This window comes from Lupinus angustifolius, chromosome LG17 (genome assembly GCF_001865875.1).
Source record: "Lupinus angustifolius cultivar Tanjil chromosome LG17, LupAngTanjil_v1.0, whole genome shotgun sequence".
Lineage (NCBI taxonomy): Eukaryota > Viridiplantae > Streptophyta > Magnoliopsida > Fabales > Fabaceae > Lupinus > Lupinus angustifolius.
Window position 1 is genome coordinate 233,099 of NC_032025.1, and position 18,303 is coordinate 251,401.

Sequence of the window (18,303 nt, forward strand, 5' to 3'; positions counted from 1 at the left end):
TGGTGAAAACTGAAAAGATATCCAAAACACTGTTTAGAATATTTGTGGTGACGTATAGATTAACACTTCTTAAATTATTTCTCAAGAGTTTTTATAAAAATATTATAACATTACAATTTTATCCTCTTAATTTTTTCTTGAAAATTTTATACTTTTGACATATAACAAAACAAAGAAAATGTTTTATGGATTCAATTGTAAATAGAATATAAGTTTATTCAAAGAGTATTAAATCTATGCACTGAGAGTGTAAAAATATATAGTCAGTGCATCATCCATCGTCATTTGAATTATTATTATTATTTTTTTGAAAAATGAATGATGAATAAAAATGAATGATGGATAATACAATGACAGTCAATATATACATCTTTTTCTCTTACTCAAATCACATTTTCTCCATTCTTATCACAATTCACAAAAAGTTAGAATTTTTCTCCACTTTTGCATTAGGTCATTTTTTGTCGTAGGATATGTCGAGTAATATAAGGACATTGAACTTTTTATTAAAAAAGGGAACGAAATCAATTGACATTTTCACTTACTCATAAGTGCCAATCAACTTCAATATTGTGATTATGAAGTTATTACAATTACATTATATTTTGGTCTTTTCAAAGGTATTCTTATAGTAAGATGTATTTCACATAAATCTTTTTCAACAAAATATCATTCACATAATCAAACATTTGGATGATACCTATAAATTTAGTGAATCATATCTTACTAGATCAACGTTTCGTTGATTAGTTATGTTATGTTTACATGACAATGATAAAATAATAAAGGAAATAATTGGAGTATGCGTGATATTTATCTTAATAATCACACGTTTGATGAAAGTAATTATGGAATGTTGTTGAAACAATTTACATATGGAAGTGTTGTAGTTGCAATGATGAGTGTAGAATGAATGATGTAGTGTATGGCAGAAAGAGTGTCCACGTGGCAGAAGCATAACCTCATAGAAGAAAAAAGGTAGAGTTGTTGGTTGATGTAGTAACTATGATGTCTGTCACAAACCCTCTGAATCAACAACTGTCAACTGCACTCTCTTCTCTTTCTTCTCTTCTCATCTATTTATATATAAACGACACACTCAGGTTTGTTTCATTCCATTTCCTTTTATACCTTATCTTATTAATGTTTCCCGAGTCGATATGGTTAGAGTTAAAGGTTTAAGGAATGAACTGTTAAGGAGGTTGAGTATTATAAATACTAATATACTAACATTTGTTTATCAATAAAGTTCGTAATTTTAAGCAATGGGGCGCTTGTTAATGGAACAGTCTTTTTGGATCAACCTTAAATCGTAGTCCTTTGTTCTCATATTTATAGTATGGACTAGAGGGAGTAACAATTAGTGCTTAGTAACATTAATTTTGATTCTAATAATATTTCAGGACCATTTTGTGAAGAGTTTATGCTTCTGAAGATGAGTGAAGAAAAAATAAAACCAAAGACTGATTCTGAACTCTTTCAAAGTTGTACTAACCACTGCGTTTGGAAAATTTTGGAAAATGGCTCATGTGCAGGTGCAAATGCAGCATCCGGAGTAGACTTCACAATTGCAGCCACTGACCCCTTATCTGAAATAGTTTATTCTCAAGATAAAGGTTTGAGTCTTAAGCGTGCCGATGCAAGCTTCGCTGATAAAAGTAATTCTGTTTTCCGGGATGTTGGACCGAACTGTGTAGTTCTTGCTCCGCCACAAAGTTTAACTGGTATCATGCCACAAGGTGAAGGCAATGAAGAAAATGGTACAGGTTAGGATAACACATAACATATCAGTGATATCACCCTTTTACTCAATCCTTATAGTCACTTTTTCATGGAACTATTTCCTTCAATTCGGAAGAACTTTGGTTTGCAGGGTCTGGTGGTAATATGGAGACAATGAACACTGCAGAAAGAGCACTTAATGATCAGCACGAGAATCTAATGAACGATTCACCGAAGAATACTTGTGATGTAGCCAACATTGGAACTGATAAAATATTTGGCATAGAGGGAAACAATTTTTCTACTATTCCAGGTATGTGCTGTCATCATTACTTTTCTAGTGCTGTATTGATATGAATCCATGCATTTCAGGATATATGTTACTTATGTTTGGAACACATTCTAATATGTTTGATATTTTTCACTCCATTTTATTAATGTACCTGGATAATAGTAAATGATAAATGATAGTTTATGCAGGTTTTCTTCTCCTAAATACAGAAACTCCAAAATTTAGAACATACATTCATGTTTAATGAAGGAAATTTTTTTAATTTCTGTTTATGTCAAAAGAAAACTCAAGTTTTCCCTTTTGTGTACCTGAAATGTCTTCCGCATCGTAATATTCATGCAGGCCAGGTTGACCAAATGCCATTTTGTAGTTTGGTAATTCAATCAGATGAACATAAACATAGCATGGAGCAAAATCCTTCACCAAAGAAATGTTCCAATGAAGGCATGGATATCGGCAAAGGAAAAAAGGCAGTTGTTATTGACGATGATTTATATGCTACGTTTGAGCCTATAATTGATTGTAAAGGTTCTGGTGCTGCAGAAACTAATTTAGCATCATCTAGCCGAAATCCTTTGGAAAAACTGGAATCAACCGCGGAGAATGATTTACAAACTTCCAACATTGAAGCTGTTTGTGTTGCGACAAGCGGAGTTATTGTTAATGAGATTGGAAACAAATCTCGGAACAATGAAATGATGCTACCATGTGACAAGATTCTCCCACTTTCACATTATCCATGTCATAGCAGAATTCATATGACAATAAATGAAGGCAAGGAAAAGTCCTTATCAGATAGAGATGCAAAAGTAAGATTATCAGAGGACAGCAATACAAGTGTTGAAAGCTGTAACAGCACTGGCTCTTTCTCGACACGTAAGAAGAGACGAAACTTTTCACAACGGTTGATAATTGGAAGCAAAAGAGTCAAAAAGCAAATTGAAGAAAATTTTGGTTCCAAATCTTATGTTAAACCGGATAGCTCTTTCATGAACTGGATTTCAAATATGGTGAAAGGATTACCTCAATCTATGCAAGATGTTCCAAACACTTCGGCTCATGCCGTTTCAAATCCAGATCCTGATGACAGACTTATCACGTTCAATACAAATCAAGATCTTGAGCCAAAAGGTATAGGATTCAAATCCCTTTTTCAGTCGATATATTGTCGAAGCTTGAAGGATTCAGGAACAAGAAAGTCTCGTCAAGAAGGAGAGGGTTGCAAGGATATAGAGCCAGATTACACGGTAGGTGGAATAGAAGCTACTCCAATAACCTGTTGTGAAGAGAATAATGGCCTTTACAGACAGTATTTGCAATCAAATAGATTTGAAGTTTCTGCCGAGAGATATGAAGCCGGTCCATCCTCACAGCCTAGGATTAAACCTCTAGACTTTTTAAACAGTCATGAAAGTAGTGAGGACAAAAAAGAAATGGGATCACATTCATCTTCAATTAGACAAAATACAAATAATACGGAGAATGTCGATTCAATTGCACTGTATGATAGAAGGGAAGCAGGGAATATCCATCACAAAAGTGACAATACTCTAGAGAGTCTTTGGATAACTCGATTTTCACCAAAAACCACTGCCCCCTTAATTATTTCAGACCATCTCAATGAGAAAGTTGGATCTCAAGTCCACGCCACTGGTTCCTCGAAGATTCCAAATAATTCCAATAAACACATTTCTTACTTGAGAAACTGCAAGATTGAACAAACTAGAGAACAATTTGGTGATGAAATGGACGTTTCCGCCGGTCTTGAGGAAGATAAGGGAAATAATGATCATAAACTAAAGAATAAGTTCAACCCCCTCTCATCTTCCACAGGATTCAGAAACTCAAAGCCTATGACTTCTATGTTTGCTAGGAGGTTAGGTGCCAACAAAAATATATTACCAGCGAGCACGACAGATAGTACGACACAGGTAAACACATTATGTTTGTTTTGTGGGACAAGAGGTCACCAACTTGATGATTGCTCAAGTGTTGAAGAAAGTGAGCGAAAAAATCTTCAAGATAATATAAGTTTGCATGGAGAACTTGAAGAACTTCCTTGCATATGCATCAAATGTTTTCAGCCCAACCATTGGGCAATTTCGTGTCATGCCTCAACCTCGACAAGGAAACAAAAATTGGAAGTCAATGCCTTGTTCAATTATCGTATTCCTAGTGGAGAGCATATTAGTCCTAGCAATGAAAGGAGTACCAGGCTTCTAACCAGCGAGGAAGACCAAATTTTATCCGGCAGTTGTAATATTGATGGAACTGATCACAAAGAGGAGAGAAATCTAAACTTGAGGCCGAAATCAAAGCAAGCCGTAACCTCCAAGGTAGGGCGCTATGCTTCATTGAAGAAATACTGTAGCGCAAGTTCTGAAGAAAACAAATTCAAGGAAGATCCTGGTACATCTCCATCTAAATTGGCTGAAAGACAGGTTTCACAAGTACCACAGAGAATCTCTGATGCAGTTAAAAGGCTTCGTTTGTCTCGCACTGACATCCTGAAGTAAGTAATGCAAGCCAACTTGGAGTATTAAGCCATTTCTTGACATATAACTAGTTATTGCTCTTTGAGTATTAAGTCATTCCTTCAAATAGAACTAGCTATTGTGTGATTTTTATGGTCCAAGCACAATGCATGACATTTTTTATATTACATAGAGGATTCAAAAAACCATTCTTAATTACATTATAGTATTGTTGCTTAAATCATAATGCATTTGCCTATAGTGAGATCTCAGATACACAAGTCCCTACTTCTTGCAACTTCTTTTGGCATGAAGTTTTCTTAGAGAACCTTCTACTTTTCAGTTCTTGACTATATTCTTTTACTGTGCTTCATTGTTTACTTTTTCATGAAAAGAGTCATTATGCCTGCAAAACCTTACACAATCTGTTTTAACAAACATTCAAGGAAACTATTCTCATTGATAGGGAAAATCTTCACAAACATCAATCTTTACTAAAGTGTAGTTTCTTGGCTTGAATTTGTCTTATTATTTTAGTTACTCCTAACTCCCCATTTCTCATATACGATCATAGGGACTCAACGAAAATCGAACATGCATAGAAAAGTAAGTGAATTGTCTGACAAGCACCTTTCTATTTAAGTCTAGAAACATTTGGATACAAAGCTCAATGTAAAATTATGATGCAACACTTCAAAAACATTCACACTTGACCAACAAATAATTTGAGCTATCTTAAAACAAAGCAAGTATCAACAAAACAGGTATACAGAACCTAGTACAAGAATGGGAAGAGAGATTAAAAGGATAAGGGAAGAACAACAGAAAATGAGAATACAAATACTGCTTATTGCTAATTTTCCTTGTAGGCGAAGTGTTAACTGGAAATAAAAAGGAATAATGAACATAACCGACGTGTCTACTCTAAACTTTTATAGGCAGAAAGAGATGTATATTTTTTATGTTATCATAATCTCTCATAAAAAAATTGGATCTTTCCAACTTTTGTATTACTTAACAGAATGTCCTTTGCATCAGATGGATAAACGCTAACGGGTCTATATCGCAACTTGATGGTTTTTACTTGCGCTTGCGGCTTGGGAAGTGGGAAGAAGGACTACGAGGAACTGGATACCATGTAGCATCTATAAATGGTATAAACTAAAATCACACCTTGTTCTTTGCATTAAATATCCATGATTTATTTTACTTTACCACATTATGCATATACCTGGATTGCTTCTTTAGTTTGATGAGGCATCACAAATTTTGGTCCTTTTTCCTTTTTCGGTACAAATTACGACTTCTGTTTTTATATATTTTATTGTTTTATCAATAGAGGCTGAGAGACAGAGTTCAGAGCAGAGTACAACAAAATCTCTCTCAGTGCATGTAAGGGGGATCAAGTATATGCTTGAAAGTCGATATATATCCAATCATGATTTTCTTGAGGTAACAATTAATGGCAATCTATTAGCTTTTCCTCTAGTTATATTGAAGCTATTGATTTCCTTAGTCATTTTGAGTTTTGACTCCATAAGCTTATGTGAAGTTCAAGCTCTATTAAATTATCCGGGATGCGAAAATATTCTTGTGATTGTGCTGATAGTTTACTTCTTATTGAGTAATGAATATAGTGTTTTGGTTCCTGCTATATGCTGAGGGACACCAATAACATGCAAGATCACATAGCTGAATTGTTATGACTGCTTTGTTTGTTTATGCATACCATTTTATAAAGCCAATGGTGCAATGGTTATCATAAAATCGCGCTTTGGTCGGGTTAGGGCATTTCAGTAGCAAGAACTAATCACACTCAAAGGGTGGAGATTTTTTCTATAGCGAAAAAGTAAGGATGTAGAACATTTTGTGATCCGACAAAAATAAGTCGAAGTCAAAATTTACTTCATGTGCCATTTCATGGATGGATTATGTATCTAATATTCAAACTTTCTCTATTATATGTTATTTCCTTCATGGAATGGTTATCTAATTATTTTATCTAACAGCTACTTCAATTTAACCCGAGACTCTTACTTGTGCAGGAAGAAATCATGGAATGGTGGTTCACCACCACAGAAGCTGGTGCTGCCATTCCATCTGAAGAAGATCTTAACAAAAGAATTGAAAAGAAAATAATGTTAGGTCTCTAAGCATTTATTATTTCAATTGTTAATATTATTTATTGTTAGAAGGGTGAGTATTTCTCTCTTCTTCAGATAGATGAAGTTATGTTCCTTCTTTTCTTATTCCAATTAAATGTATATCAAGGAAAGCTTAAAATTCAAGATGTTGCTGAAAGTCATAATGATTTGGTGAATGAATGTCACAGTCAAATAAAGAGTTCTGTTATTTCAACATCAACTTTTCAGCATCATATACAATAATATTGTTTCATCTCACAGTTTCATGAAAGTAATGTCAATTCCAATCAGCACTTCTACCTTGCCTTCAACTGCAAATTGAATCTATACCTTGCATCTGAATATAAAAACTTGCAGTTAATCTAATCCATGATTTTATAAAAATTCATGTGCTTCAGTTGGACATGTACATGTAGTTCGGAGTGATGTGATAATGTACATGAACAGCCACTTAGTCCGAAATGATTAGTTTGTTACCCAAAACAATAAGGAGATACTCTTAGTAATACAAAGAAAAAAGGAAAGACACATGCTTCTTTATTTTGTTTTGCTTAAACTTTGGATATTATAGCTTAGATTTAAATATCTTATAATTCTTACAAAGGAGAGATGTTTTGAATTTAGTAGATGTAGGAATATTTTTTGGGTGTAATTCTTGTAAACTCATTTATGCTAATTTTAGTCTTTGATTTTAGGAAGTATTCTGTTTTTATTTTGGAGTTGGTCCGTGTAAATGTCTTAACGTTTTCTATTTAGTCCTCCTAATGTGTTGATGTTTTAGACTTAGTCCTTATAATATATTTGAGTTTTGAATTTAGTTTTTGACTTCAAATCTATATGCAATATTATGACTTCGGATCAAGATCAGGATTATGCTCAATACAATCTTCGTTAAAAAAGGCCGGCTGCATACATCTATCCTCGTACCTGGGCTACCCTAACATGGTTTAGAAAGTGACATCCCTTTGTTTATTTAAATGTACTTCCCTAATTGAATAGCATGGAGTTGGAGAATGAGCTATACTATCACATAGGAAAATGATCATTTAAGAATTATACCATAGACAGTTTAATGCAAAATCATCTTCTGCTGAACATTTGTGATTACAACTCTTGGGTAAATGACCTTACTTCTCAATATTTGATCAATTTCACCTGCCCCAACTTGAGACTTCACTCATTTGGTACAAAACCAAATCATGCTCCATACAAGTTTTTCACAATCTCACTATGGTGCACTTAAAATTCAGATCAAAAGTCTGTTTCTCAAATGCCTTCATCAATGGTGATGTTGATTCATTGCTTATTCATCAAAACATGTATGGCATGAGTTCTAAAACTAGTTAAGAGCAAAGAACAATATATAATTGCCACAATGAAGCTTTCATTAGAAAATTCAATACAGAGTTGTATTCTTTACCTCCTAACAAGGCTTACACATGTCATCAAACAAATAAAATGCTTCATGAAGGGCATTAACTCTGAAATGCACATGTAAATGAAATACTAGACAGTGAAGAGTATTGTGACTATAATAGTGAATTGGTGATATATGGAGAAATAGTAATTATACTCCTAGGCAGGGTTTTAAATTCTACAGTCTCCGCAACCACAACGCGATTGCATTTACACAACAGTGGTCGAATTTAAAACCTTGCTCCTAGATATGAATTTTGCAAACCGAATTTGAAATGAATAATAATACTAGGCCAGAATGCATTATATCATAAGCTGATCTGATCCAATCTAATTAGCAATCTCTTTTTTGGCCTCCTTGAGGTACTCTTGCATCTCATTCACCCAAAGATCAGCAAATTCACAATTCTTCCAAGCCTCAAACCATGGCCCTCCACGAGTATAATGAATCGCCTTTGGTGAAGTGGTGGGATCATTCTCAACAACCTTGTTATGCCCCTCAAGGAAGTTCCAAACAAATGGGATGGATCCGATTTCAGCATCATCAAGCCATTGAAACCTGTGAAGGAAAGCACCAGTCTGTGTATTAACAGTCTCAGGAGTGAGAACCTTGTTCTTGGGATGACCACAATTATACAATACCATAGATGACCAATTCTTTCTGGGATACACAGTTTGCACTGCTCCATCCATTTTTGTGGTCTCTTTCGGAGCATAGTCGTGTTGAACACACATAATAGCATACTTGTCATCAATCAAGTCTCTGAGTTCCTTAATATCAGCCAAGTAGAGGAAATCACAGTCCACAAACACTGCCCAACCTTGGAAATTAGCCAAATATGGGGTCAAGAATCTTGAAAAGGAGAACTCAGTGCTCTCAATTTTGCCCCTCTCTCGCCAATACAAGCCGTTCTTCCTCAGATCTGACTGTATGATTGGGATGATCTCAACAGGGATTGAAGACCTTTTCAAGATCGAGTGGCGGCACACCTGAAAGGCAATGTCTTCACTTGGATCATAGCCCACAAAGATCTTGAAGGGCTTGTTCTCATTCTCAGCTCCACCATTAGCACTTGGTGGTTGAACTGTGCCATTACTTATACTCATTTTATCAAGCAGGTGGTGAACGCACTCACCTATTCATACCCAGCATAACAAATCAATGATAAATCTACAATAATATATAAAACACAAACACCCATTTGGCTCCATAGAAAATCACATAACATGCAAATAAAAAAATCAAATATTTTTTGTTAAACACAAGCATTCATTCGGATCCATCGCAAATGACATAAAATTCAAAGACAAAATTCAATATTTTGGTGTTCCCAGTAGACCCAAATGTTCAAATTGAAAAGGAAGCTAGTCAAATTCCGAACATTCTTTGAGATAGATGAAAGAAGGAAATGAATGATGAAATGAGAAATGGAGAAAAGTACTAACCAGGAAGAAGAAGAAGAAGAAATGTTGATGTTGTTGGAGTTAGATAGAGAAAAGGGTATAGTGAAGGAAGGAATGAATGAAGAAAAGAGAAAGAAAGAAGAAAGAAAGAAAGAGCGTTGGAGCGAGAAATGAGTGGTGACGCACATGCACACCGACACAAATAGCAAACAATAAAGGTTATAATAGCTGTATACAACCTATATAACCAAATAAACCACGATTAAATCGTAAATATTCGATTTTTGAAAACAACAAAACTGTTGAGAATGATAATCACACCTCTTAAAAAAGAACGACTTTTTCCCCTAAAATAATAATGTTGTCTCTTACTTTCAATAAGTACATTTTTTTTAACCTCAGCAAACAACATCACTTTAGCAAATTAAAAATATATATAGAGTGGCAAATCAATGTATTATGCTATGGAATTATAATACTTGTTCTTTGCTTGAGTGGTACATGTTAGCTTTATTCATATATAAACTAATTTATTGGTGGATTTTATGTGAAGGAAAGATACTCTTTTGGGTTTTAATCTTAAGATTTAGGTGACTGCTCTTACAGACACGTCTGATTTTTATGAATCTCATCCCACAAGTATATATGAGTGCGGATTTCACTATTTACTTGATGAGCTCTTTATAAATAATTTATAAGCATTTTATAATTATTTTCTGAGCCGAGAGTATTTTAGTGAGTTATTGTGATCTAAACTTTTTAAGCATGAAAAAATAATAAAGCAAATTTATATATTTAAAATTCAAGGAATGTTTTGCCAACATTCACTACTTGGGGAAAATATTGTTAAGGATGCAAGTCTAGTAACAATAATGCTTCATATAAGCCGCAAGAGGTTGTTTGCTAATTAATGGCTAAGGTGATAGCATGAAGTGGGAAAATGATTTGTCGTCTCAAAGTTTATCCTAAATCAATCATATTATGTCATGTTAGTTAAAAAAAAAAAATATTCATAACTTTATCAATTTTTTCTTCATTATAATCGATTGAGGATAGATTTTGTTACAGCATATCTTCATCACATAAAGTGTAGTAAAATCATTATAGGGTTTATATGATATCATCTCAAAATAATAATAATAGGGTGTGACACTCTATTAAAATAGTCTCACCATGAATTCTACGGTCCCACCATTAAAATGAGAAAGACTCTTCTCGAGCAATAGAGAGTAAAATTGATATTTTTGTTCAAGCCCTAAAAAAATGAACTATTTTCTTTGAAAAAATTGTGTTTTCATATCATATTTGTCTAAAATATCATTGAGCCAGCCTATGATAACCTCTTCTTTGGTACACCTTTTTTTGGGTAGAATAATAATGTATGGGTTAGCGAGCAATGAACAATTAAAAATCCGTCTGGATGAGTTCGTTGGTTTAGTATTACAAGGTTTCACTAGATTCTTAAGGTTGATGGTTCAATTCTCGGTAACAACAATGATTAGAAGAGACAATCTAAAAGTAATTATTTTCTTAACAAAAAAAGTGAGGAAACAACTTTGGTAGTACAAAAAAAACTTCATATGGTCCATGGTACATATTTGAGACAATGGTTTCATGGAGTGGTGGCTGTTTGATTGGGTGTTTGGGCCAATGGGCCCGGCCCTCTTCTGAGCCATCACGTTTGGTTGCTGTCTGTTAAAGGAGAGGGGGACATGTGAATGTCATATCCCTTTTGCTTTAATTCACACATTTTTCTCTTCCCTCAATGCCAACCATCATTTCACCAATTAATAATAATATTATTACTAAACTAAATACTTATTTTAATCTCTCATATTTTTCGACTTTACTAGTTTAGTCATTCAAAAAAGAAAAGACTTAAAATGGTCCACAAAAAGTTTAAATGTAAGTCAAATTAGTCATTTTTAGCATATTTTATAACAGTTGGTATGAACTAATTTGACACCAATAATAACTAATTTGACTCACATTTGAAATTTTTAAGACTACTTTAAGTATTTTCTTTCTTAAAAGACTAAACTGTTTAGGTCAAAAAAATATACGAAACCAAAATGACTATTTATTATTATTATTAAAGTTGCTTACATATGAGACAGATTCATGCAAGGAAAACATACAAGTATGGAACACTATTTCGTGGAAGAAAACTAGTAGGAGCATATATTGTTGAAAATAATATAGTATATTATTATATATAGTTTAATATATGCATATCGTGAATGTAACTTGTTTTACACCACCAATCCAACATAAAGATTATTAATAGATTAATAGTATATAATAATTTGACCCTAGACAATACATAGAAACTGAATATACAAATTATTTTCTCTAATTTTTATATTTTGTTGACATGCAATAGATTAATGATGATAGGTGCACATTATATGCAAGTAACATATAATAATTGATTTTAAAACCATAGGTAGTACTAGGATGTTTGTAATCCCTTTGAAAGAAAGAATTAGGTGAAGAGTGATGGTAGTAATAATTAAAGAAATGAGTAGATGTGTAGATGAGGGAAGCAATAAAGTGAAAGGAACAAACCAAACCTACTCAACTCACTCACCTAAGTAAAAACAAACAAAAGCTTCAACTTCAAACTTGGGCCTTTAATGTGCTCTTTCAGGGACACCTTCACCAAGTAGAAGTATCTTATACTCACACATTGTAGAGTGAAGGTTTAAGGAGAGAGTGGAAAGTAGAAAAAAGTAGAAAGCATGAATAATAATAATAGCAATAGTAATAGTAGTAGGTCTCCTTTCACAGTGTCTCAGTGGCAAGAACTAGAACACCAAGCTTTGATTTACAAGTATATGCTGGCTGGTCTTCCTGTTCCACATGATCTTGTCATTCCAATCCTCAAGAATTTTCAATCCATTTCCACTTGTGAGAACAACATAGATCCCTCTTTTTGTTTTTATATATTATTCTGATTTACAATACTTATTATTATTATTATTCTCAAACATTGGTTCTATTTGTTTGGACTTTTGTTGTCCCTAATAGATAAAGACTCAACATTTGATGTCATTTATGTTTTGTGCAAATGGGTTTCTCTCAATGTCAAACACTGCATAAGGATATTACCCCCACAACAGTTTTGTTTAGGGTAGGGTATGTAGGGGTACATGAAGTTTTGTTTGATGGATAATATGAGGACAACTCACTATACCATATTTGGCATATGTTTGAATTTAAACACAATGTCTTAGTCATGTGTTTGTCCCTTTGCAATTACATTCCTCATCTTAACCAATAAATAATGATTTATTGAGAGAAACATAGATTTGCAGTTTTTAATAAAGTAGTATATAAATCTTTTTTAAGGGTACCTTCATCCCTAGTCATAAGAGTTGTCTTAATTTCAAACTTGAGTCTTAAGGGTCGTTTATGAGTTTGTTTTGGAGGGTAACGGAGGGGAGAGAAAGGCTTGAGAGCCATGGAATACACTTGTGAGGAGGCTCTAAAGTCTTCCCTTTCTTTCCCTCCAAAATCAAACTCGCAAATAGACCCTTAGATGCAATGACATTGAAAGTCTTAAGTCGGAGTCTTCAGTTAAATCATTGGTTTTCAAGACTCCATCATGCTTAATGATTGATTATCCACTCCCCTGCCGCACATTATGGTACTTTCTAAGGGTCTGAAATTGAGTCTTAGCAGTTAGATGTGAAGTTTGAAGAATCTGAAGTCGAGTCTTAGTTTAAGAAGTGTCGATATAGATTAGATTGTTTATTAATGATTGACTTACAGGTGACACGTGTCACTTTCTTGTGATACGTGAAAATTTGTAAGGTGATTTTGTATGAAGATATATCATTACTCAATTAACTACGCTGTTGCCGAGTTTTTCACTTATACATGTGTACTTACATTCTGTCAATTAATTAGGGTCTGTCTAGATATTGGTCATAAAGTAGAAATACATAACTAACTGATCATGTACATTTGCAGTGAGTTACTGTTCCTTCTATGGGAAGAAGGTGGACCCAGAGCCAGGGAGATGCAGGAGGACTGATGGCAAGAAATGGAGGTGCTCCAAGGAAGCATACCCTGACTCAAAGTACTGCGAGCGACACATGCATCGTGGCCGAAACCGTTCAAGAAAGCCTGTGGAATCTCAAACTATGGCACAATCATCATCTGCTGTGACATCAATGACTGTAACTAGTAGCAACAGTGCCACTGGAAACTTCCAGAACCTTACCACAAATGCCTTTGGTAATAGTACACAAGGTGTTGTTGGTTCTTCCACTAACCAAAGCCACTATCATCTTGATTCCATTCCCTATGGGATCCCAAGTAAAGAATACAGGTATAGACATTATTATACTTCACACTAGTTACTTGTTTAGCTCATATTGCTTAGCATATATTATGGAGCTGCATGTACTTGTTATCCGAATTCGTCCGTTCTTTATTTCGATGTCTACATAGATGAATTTCTGTTATGCAGATCATGATATGCTCAGCTATTCTTATTGATCCCATCTTATTATCAATTTGTTGCCAGAATTAAGTATGTTTTTGTCCAATTTCTATGTTTTGGTTCCATTTTATTGTGTTAGGTGATGCTCTAATGTATGGACCAGGTAAAATAGAAATTGTATAGCCTTCAAACTACTTGGTATATTAAGACTTTGAACTTGAAAATTTCATTACACTTTTGAGAAGTTTGATTTTCTATTGATTCCAGCACCATTGTTTGAAAGATGATGAATTATTGATTTAATGTGATATCTACTTAACAATTACATCATTATATCATTAAATGATTGTTTCTTCTTCATAACATATTTACATCATATGAATCTGTTAAAAAATGAGACCTCATTTCATCTAATATTACTGTTGGAAAGTAAGTCTCACATCTCCTACCTCATTATTTCGGGAATGGTTAAAATACTTGTTGGACTACTCCTCTCATGGAACCTTAACAATTACTACTACTGTCGGTAGCGAACTCTGCATTGTTGTTGTCATGGTTGTTATAATCATCACTGTGATTATTTGTTTTACTTCATTCAATTGTGGTTAACATTATATAAAACAAACAGGTATCTCAAAGGACATAAATCTGAGGGTGGTGAACAAAGTTTGTTTCCAAAAGCTTTAGGAAGCAACAAGGTTATTGGAATGGAGTCACACATAGACAATACTTTTATGCCAATTGGAGATTCCTCATTCTCTACATCAAAATCAAAGAATAATAACAATAGTAATTCTATGTTGCAAGGTGATTATCTCCAACAATCATTTTTATCTAGTGAATTTGTGAAGCATGAGAGTCAATCTCTTAGACCTTTCTTTGATGAATGGCCTAAAAACAAGGATTCATGGTCTGGTCTTGAAGATGAGGAATCCAACCACAAAGGTTTCTCAACAACTCAACTATCAATGTCCATTCCTATTTCATCATCCAACTTCTCTACAACTACCTCTCAATCCCCACATAGTGGCATTTAGGTTCAACTATCTTTTTTGTCATTTTAGTCCCTCATATTTTTTCGACCTTACCAGTTTAGTCCTTCAAATAAGAAAAAACGTAAAATGGTCCTAAAAAATGTCAAATGTTGGTCAAATTAGTTCTTTCTGGACTCAAATTAGTTCTTTCTGGACTCAAATTAGTTCCTACCATGTGTTGTAAAACATGCTAAAAAAAGACTAATTTGACTCACATTTGAAACTTTTAGTACTATTTCAGGTCTTTTCTTTTTTGAAGGACTAAGCTCGTAAAGTCAAAAAATATGAGGGATTAAAATGAGTATTTATTATTTTACTTGTATGTGACATTCATTTTCAACTTGCTCACTATGTTAAAAATAAGAACCAATTCAGAACTCAGAACTCATGTAGAATTATTTCATTTTGGTCCTTGCTATTTGTTGGTGTTGAAGTACAGGGCCTAAATTGAATATGATAGTCACATGATTTTCAATTTGGTCCTTATAGTTTAACATAATCAAATAGTACTATAACAACAATAAATGTTGCAGGTTGAAAATAATTCTACATATAATATTTGAATTGAAAATTTGTCATGCATAGGGACTAAGTTGAAAATGAAGATCATCTATAGGGACCAAAAATATAGTTTATCCTGAAATCTAAATTGAATCCTGTAATTGTATTCTTGCACATAACTGAGAACTGTTCTTCAAGTTTATTAGTGCAATGTTATTAAAGGGATTTATATGCACATTGTTCAGAGGAAGTTGTATGGAACCTCATCTAGAGAGTGGATTTTAAATGAATTTATTCTACATCTTATTAACATCACTAGTATTTCGTTTTGATTAAATGAATTTTAAAGAGATTGCATGTGATCGTTTTTTTGTGGGGCTGGGATGGAGTGATGAGATTAATATGTCAATTCAATTAAATCATACCAACTTAACAAAAATGAGTTGGTTTTAGCATTAGTTCAATTATTGAGAACGACACTTGTTAAGAATAACAACAGCTACATATTCCGGATCAATCAAAATTCACGAAATAATATTAAAATATTAATTTCAGTTTTTATAATTTTTCTTTTTAAATGAATAAAATTTTTCATTGGCTTGGTACACCATATGAGATATAAATGTGGACATGTGACCCTCATTCTAAAATTATTGCCTATGACTCCAATTTATTTTGGCACAAGTGGATTATGAAAATAAGAAATGAAAAAAGTTGGACTTTTTTTATTATAAGAAAATGAACTTATTTGAACTTTTTTATTAAATAGACATTTAATATAAGAGAATAATGTATCTCCTTATATAAGGAGATAATTTATCTCCTCTAGCCAATAAAAATGTGACATGCGTGCTATTTTGTTTATTTTTTAAAATATTTTTATTGAAAATGATTAAACATGACACATGTCATGATTTCACTGGCAGGGGGAGATAATTTATCTCCTTATACAAGGAGATACTCCATTCCCTTAATATAATTATTTATACAGAGTTGAAATGGTGAAGTTGTAAATACGATAGAAATGGTAGTGTGGTAGTGAATTAGGGTAGTTATCTGGATCTAAAAAGGTAAAGGAAATGGATATAGAGAGAGATGTAGAAATGATGAGTTGGGGAAGAGTAATATACGAAGGAATTGTTGTAATTGGATCTTTATCTTTCCTTGGATGTGCTGGTGTTTGGTTTCTCAATCGTCGTCTTTACAAAGAATACGAAGAGAAACGTGTTCTTGTTCAGATCCTCTTCAGCATCGTTTTCTCTTTCTCCTGCAATCTTCTTCAACTCGTTCTCTTCGAAATCATTCCAATCCTTTCCAAACAGTACTATTCCTTCATATTCTTCATTTTCATCTATCTAATTATCATTATATACTAAATTTGTTGTTGTTATTGTTATTGATAATGTTAGGGCTAGAGTTGTGAACTGGAAGGTGGACTTGTTTTGTCTTATTCTGTTGCTGGTTTTTATTCTTCCGTATTATCATTGTTACTTGATGCTAAAAAACAATGCTGTTCGTAATCAAAGAGCTGCACTCGGAGCTATACTATTCCTGTTTGCTTTTCTTTATGCGTTTTGGCGAATCGGCATTCACTTTCCGATGCCGTCGCCTGATAAAGGTTTCTTCACTATGCCTCAACTTGTTAGTAGAATTGGTGTCATTGGTGTTACTGTCATGGCTGTTCTTTCTGGTTTTGGTGCTGTCAATTTGCCTTTCAGTTACTTATCCCTTTTCATCAGGTATTCATCAATTCCAAATTTATACTTATATATACTTGTATACATCATCATCATCGTTTATTCACATCCATTACTTTTTATTCATTAGAGAAATTGAAGAATCTGATATCAAATCCTTGGAAAGACAACTAATGCAATCCATTGAGACTTGTATTTCAAAGAAGAAGAAAATTATTCTCTCTCAAATTGAGATGGACCAAAGCCAAGGATCTGAGGAGGTTTACATTTTTCTTACCTTTCAACATGTTTCTCATTCTATTGCGCCTTATTTATTTATTTATTTTAACTGAAGGGTATGTTAATAGAATCAAGTAGACAAAGTATTCTATTTATATCCTTTAAATTTCATTTTCCTTGCCTTTTTATCCACACACTTTGCAACTCATCCTACGTTTTTTTCTTTCCAGAAGTTAAATGCTAGATCATTTTTCAAGCGTATAGTTGGTACTGTTGTTCGATCTGTGCAAGAGGACCAAAAGGTGCAAGGTCAGTTTTCTCTTACTCTTAAAAAGGCATTTCAAAGTTTTCTGTTTGAAATCTTCTGAGGTGTGATTGCAATGCTGTTTTACCATTATGGTGGTGTGATTGACTCTTCGTTTTATTGGAAACTGTGATTATTTTTCATTAATAAACTAGGATGATGGTTTTCCATTTGTGTTGCTTAGCTTTTGCCCTAGACTTTATCTAGCTATAATCTTTTATCCTAAATGAGATCCACTTTCCTCTGGAAAGTGAGAGTTTTGTGGGATATGTTTTGAACCATTTTGTGGGTATCAAAATGGACTAGTCGGACCTTAACTCTGGCAATTATTATTTTATTGGCATATGTCTCGTAAGGTTTCCTTAATGATGTGATGTTTAATTTTGTAAACTGATTTTGTTGTAATTTTTGTATAGATATTTATTACAGAGTTTGATATTTTCTTGTTACATGTGAAGATATCAAAGACTTGGAAGCAGAGGTGCTGGCGTTAGAAGAGCTTTCAAAGCAATTGTTCTTGGAGATCTATGAGCTTCGCCAAGCTAAGGTTTTCTTTATTTGATATACCTGGATTCCCCCCTTTCACTATTACTTAACATTTCCGTGCAGCATGTTTGCTTTTGGGATTTAAGCTTGGATTGGAAAT

At 33.5% G+C, this 18,303-nt stretch overlaps 4 protein-coding genes across 10 annotated transcripts; 3 read left to right on the forward strand and 1 right to left on the reverse strand.

Annotated features, from left to right (window-relative positions):
- On the forward strand, positions 909-6,844 carry LOC109331759. Of its 7 annotated transcripts, none has more exons than XM_019566458.1 (7): positions 909-1,103; positions 1,404-1,766; positions 1,874-2,035; positions 2,357-4,526; positions 5,527-5,642; positions 5,825-5,940; positions 6,534-6,844. In XM_019566458.1, exons 2-7 carry the CDS (start codon positions 1,424-1,426, stop codon positions 6,639-6,641), a joined length of 3,015 nt encoding a protein of 1,004 aa, XP_019422003.1. In that variant the 5' UTR covers positions 909-1,103; positions 1,404-1,423; the 3' UTR covers positions 6,642-6,844. The 7 variants fall into 7 exon arrangements, with proteins under 7 accessions (XP_019422003.1, XP_019422007.1, XP_019422005.1 ...); XM_019566462.1 differs by having other exon boundaries at positions 912-1,103; positions 1,536-1,766; XM_019566460.1 differs by lacking the exon at positions 909-1,103 and having other exon boundaries at positions 1,370-1,550; positions 1,584-1,766.
- Positions 7,997-9,670, reverse strand: LOC109331757 (protein CDI). Its single transcript, XM_019566455.1, has 2 exons — positions 9,495-9,670; positions 7,997-9,184 (listed from the first exon to the last, which is right to left on the reverse strand). The coding sequence occupies exon 2, from the start codon at positions 9,153-9,155 to the stop codon at positions 8,379-8,381; it is 777 nt and encodes a 258-aa protein (XP_019422000.1). The 5' UTR covers positions 9,156-9,184; positions 9,495-9,670; the 3' UTR covers positions 7,997-8,378.
- On the forward strand, positions 11,904-14,989 carry LOC109330657 (growth-regulating factor 4-like). The gene is made up of 3 exons (XM_019564917.1): positions 11,904-12,389; positions 13,428-13,788; positions 14,531-14,989. The coding sequence occupies exons 1-3, from the start codon at positions 12,194-12,196 to the stop codon at positions 14,937-14,939; spliced, it is 966 nt and encodes a 321-aa protein (XP_019420462.1). The 5' UTR covers positions 11,904-12,193; the 3' UTR covers positions 14,940-14,989.
- On the forward strand, positions 16,434-18,234 carry LOC109331578 (GPCR-type G protein 1-like). Its single transcript, XM_019566165.1, has 5 exons — positions 16,434-16,758; positions 16,847-17,176; positions 17,265-17,394; positions 17,584-17,662; positions 18,116-18,234. The coding sequence occupies exons 1-5, from the start codon at positions 16,517-16,519 to the stop codon at positions 18,217-18,219; spliced, it is 885 nt and encodes a 294-aa protein (XP_019421710.1). The 5' UTR covers positions 16,434-16,516; the 3' UTR covers positions 18,220-18,234.

Coding starts and splice junctions, on each gene's coding strand:
- LOC109331759 (XM_019566458.1), top strand. CDS start 1,424: ATGCTTCTGAAGATGAGTGAAGAAAAAATAAAACCAAAGACTGATTCT. Junction 1,767..1,873: donor CAATGAAGAAAATGGTACAG/GTTAGGATAACA, acceptor TTTGGTTTGCAG/GGTCTGGTGGTAATATGGAG. Junction 5,941..6,533: donor CCAATCATGATTTTCTTGAG/GTAACAATTAAT, acceptor TTACTTGTGCAG/GAAGAAATCATGGAATGGTG.
- LOC109331757 (XM_019566455.1), bottom strand. CDS start 9,155: ATGAGTATAAGTAATGGCACAGTTCAACCACCAAGTGCTAATGGTGGA.
- LOC109330657 (XM_019564917.1), top strand. CDS start 12,194: ATGAATAATAATAATAGCAATAGTAATAGTAGTAGGTCTCCTTTCACA. Junction 12,390..13,427: donor CAACATAGATCCCTCTTTTT/GTTTTTATATAT, acceptor GTACATTTGCAG/TGAGTTACTGTTCCTTCTAT. Junction 13,789..14,530: donor ATCCCAAGTAAAGAATACAG/GTATAGACATTA, acceptor TAAAACAAACAG/GTATCTCAAAGGACATAAAT.
- LOC109331578 (XM_019566165.1), top strand. CDS start 16,517: ATGGATATAGAGAGAGATGTAGAAATGATGAGTTGGGGAAGAGTAATA. Junction 17,177..17,264: donor TACTTATCCCTTTTCATCAG/GTATTCATCAAT, acceptor TTTATTCATTAG/AGAAATTGAAGAATCTGATA. Junction 17,395..17,583: donor AAAGCCAAGGATCTGAGGAG/GTTTACATTTTT, acceptor TTTTCTTTCCAG/AAGTTAAATGCTAGATCATT.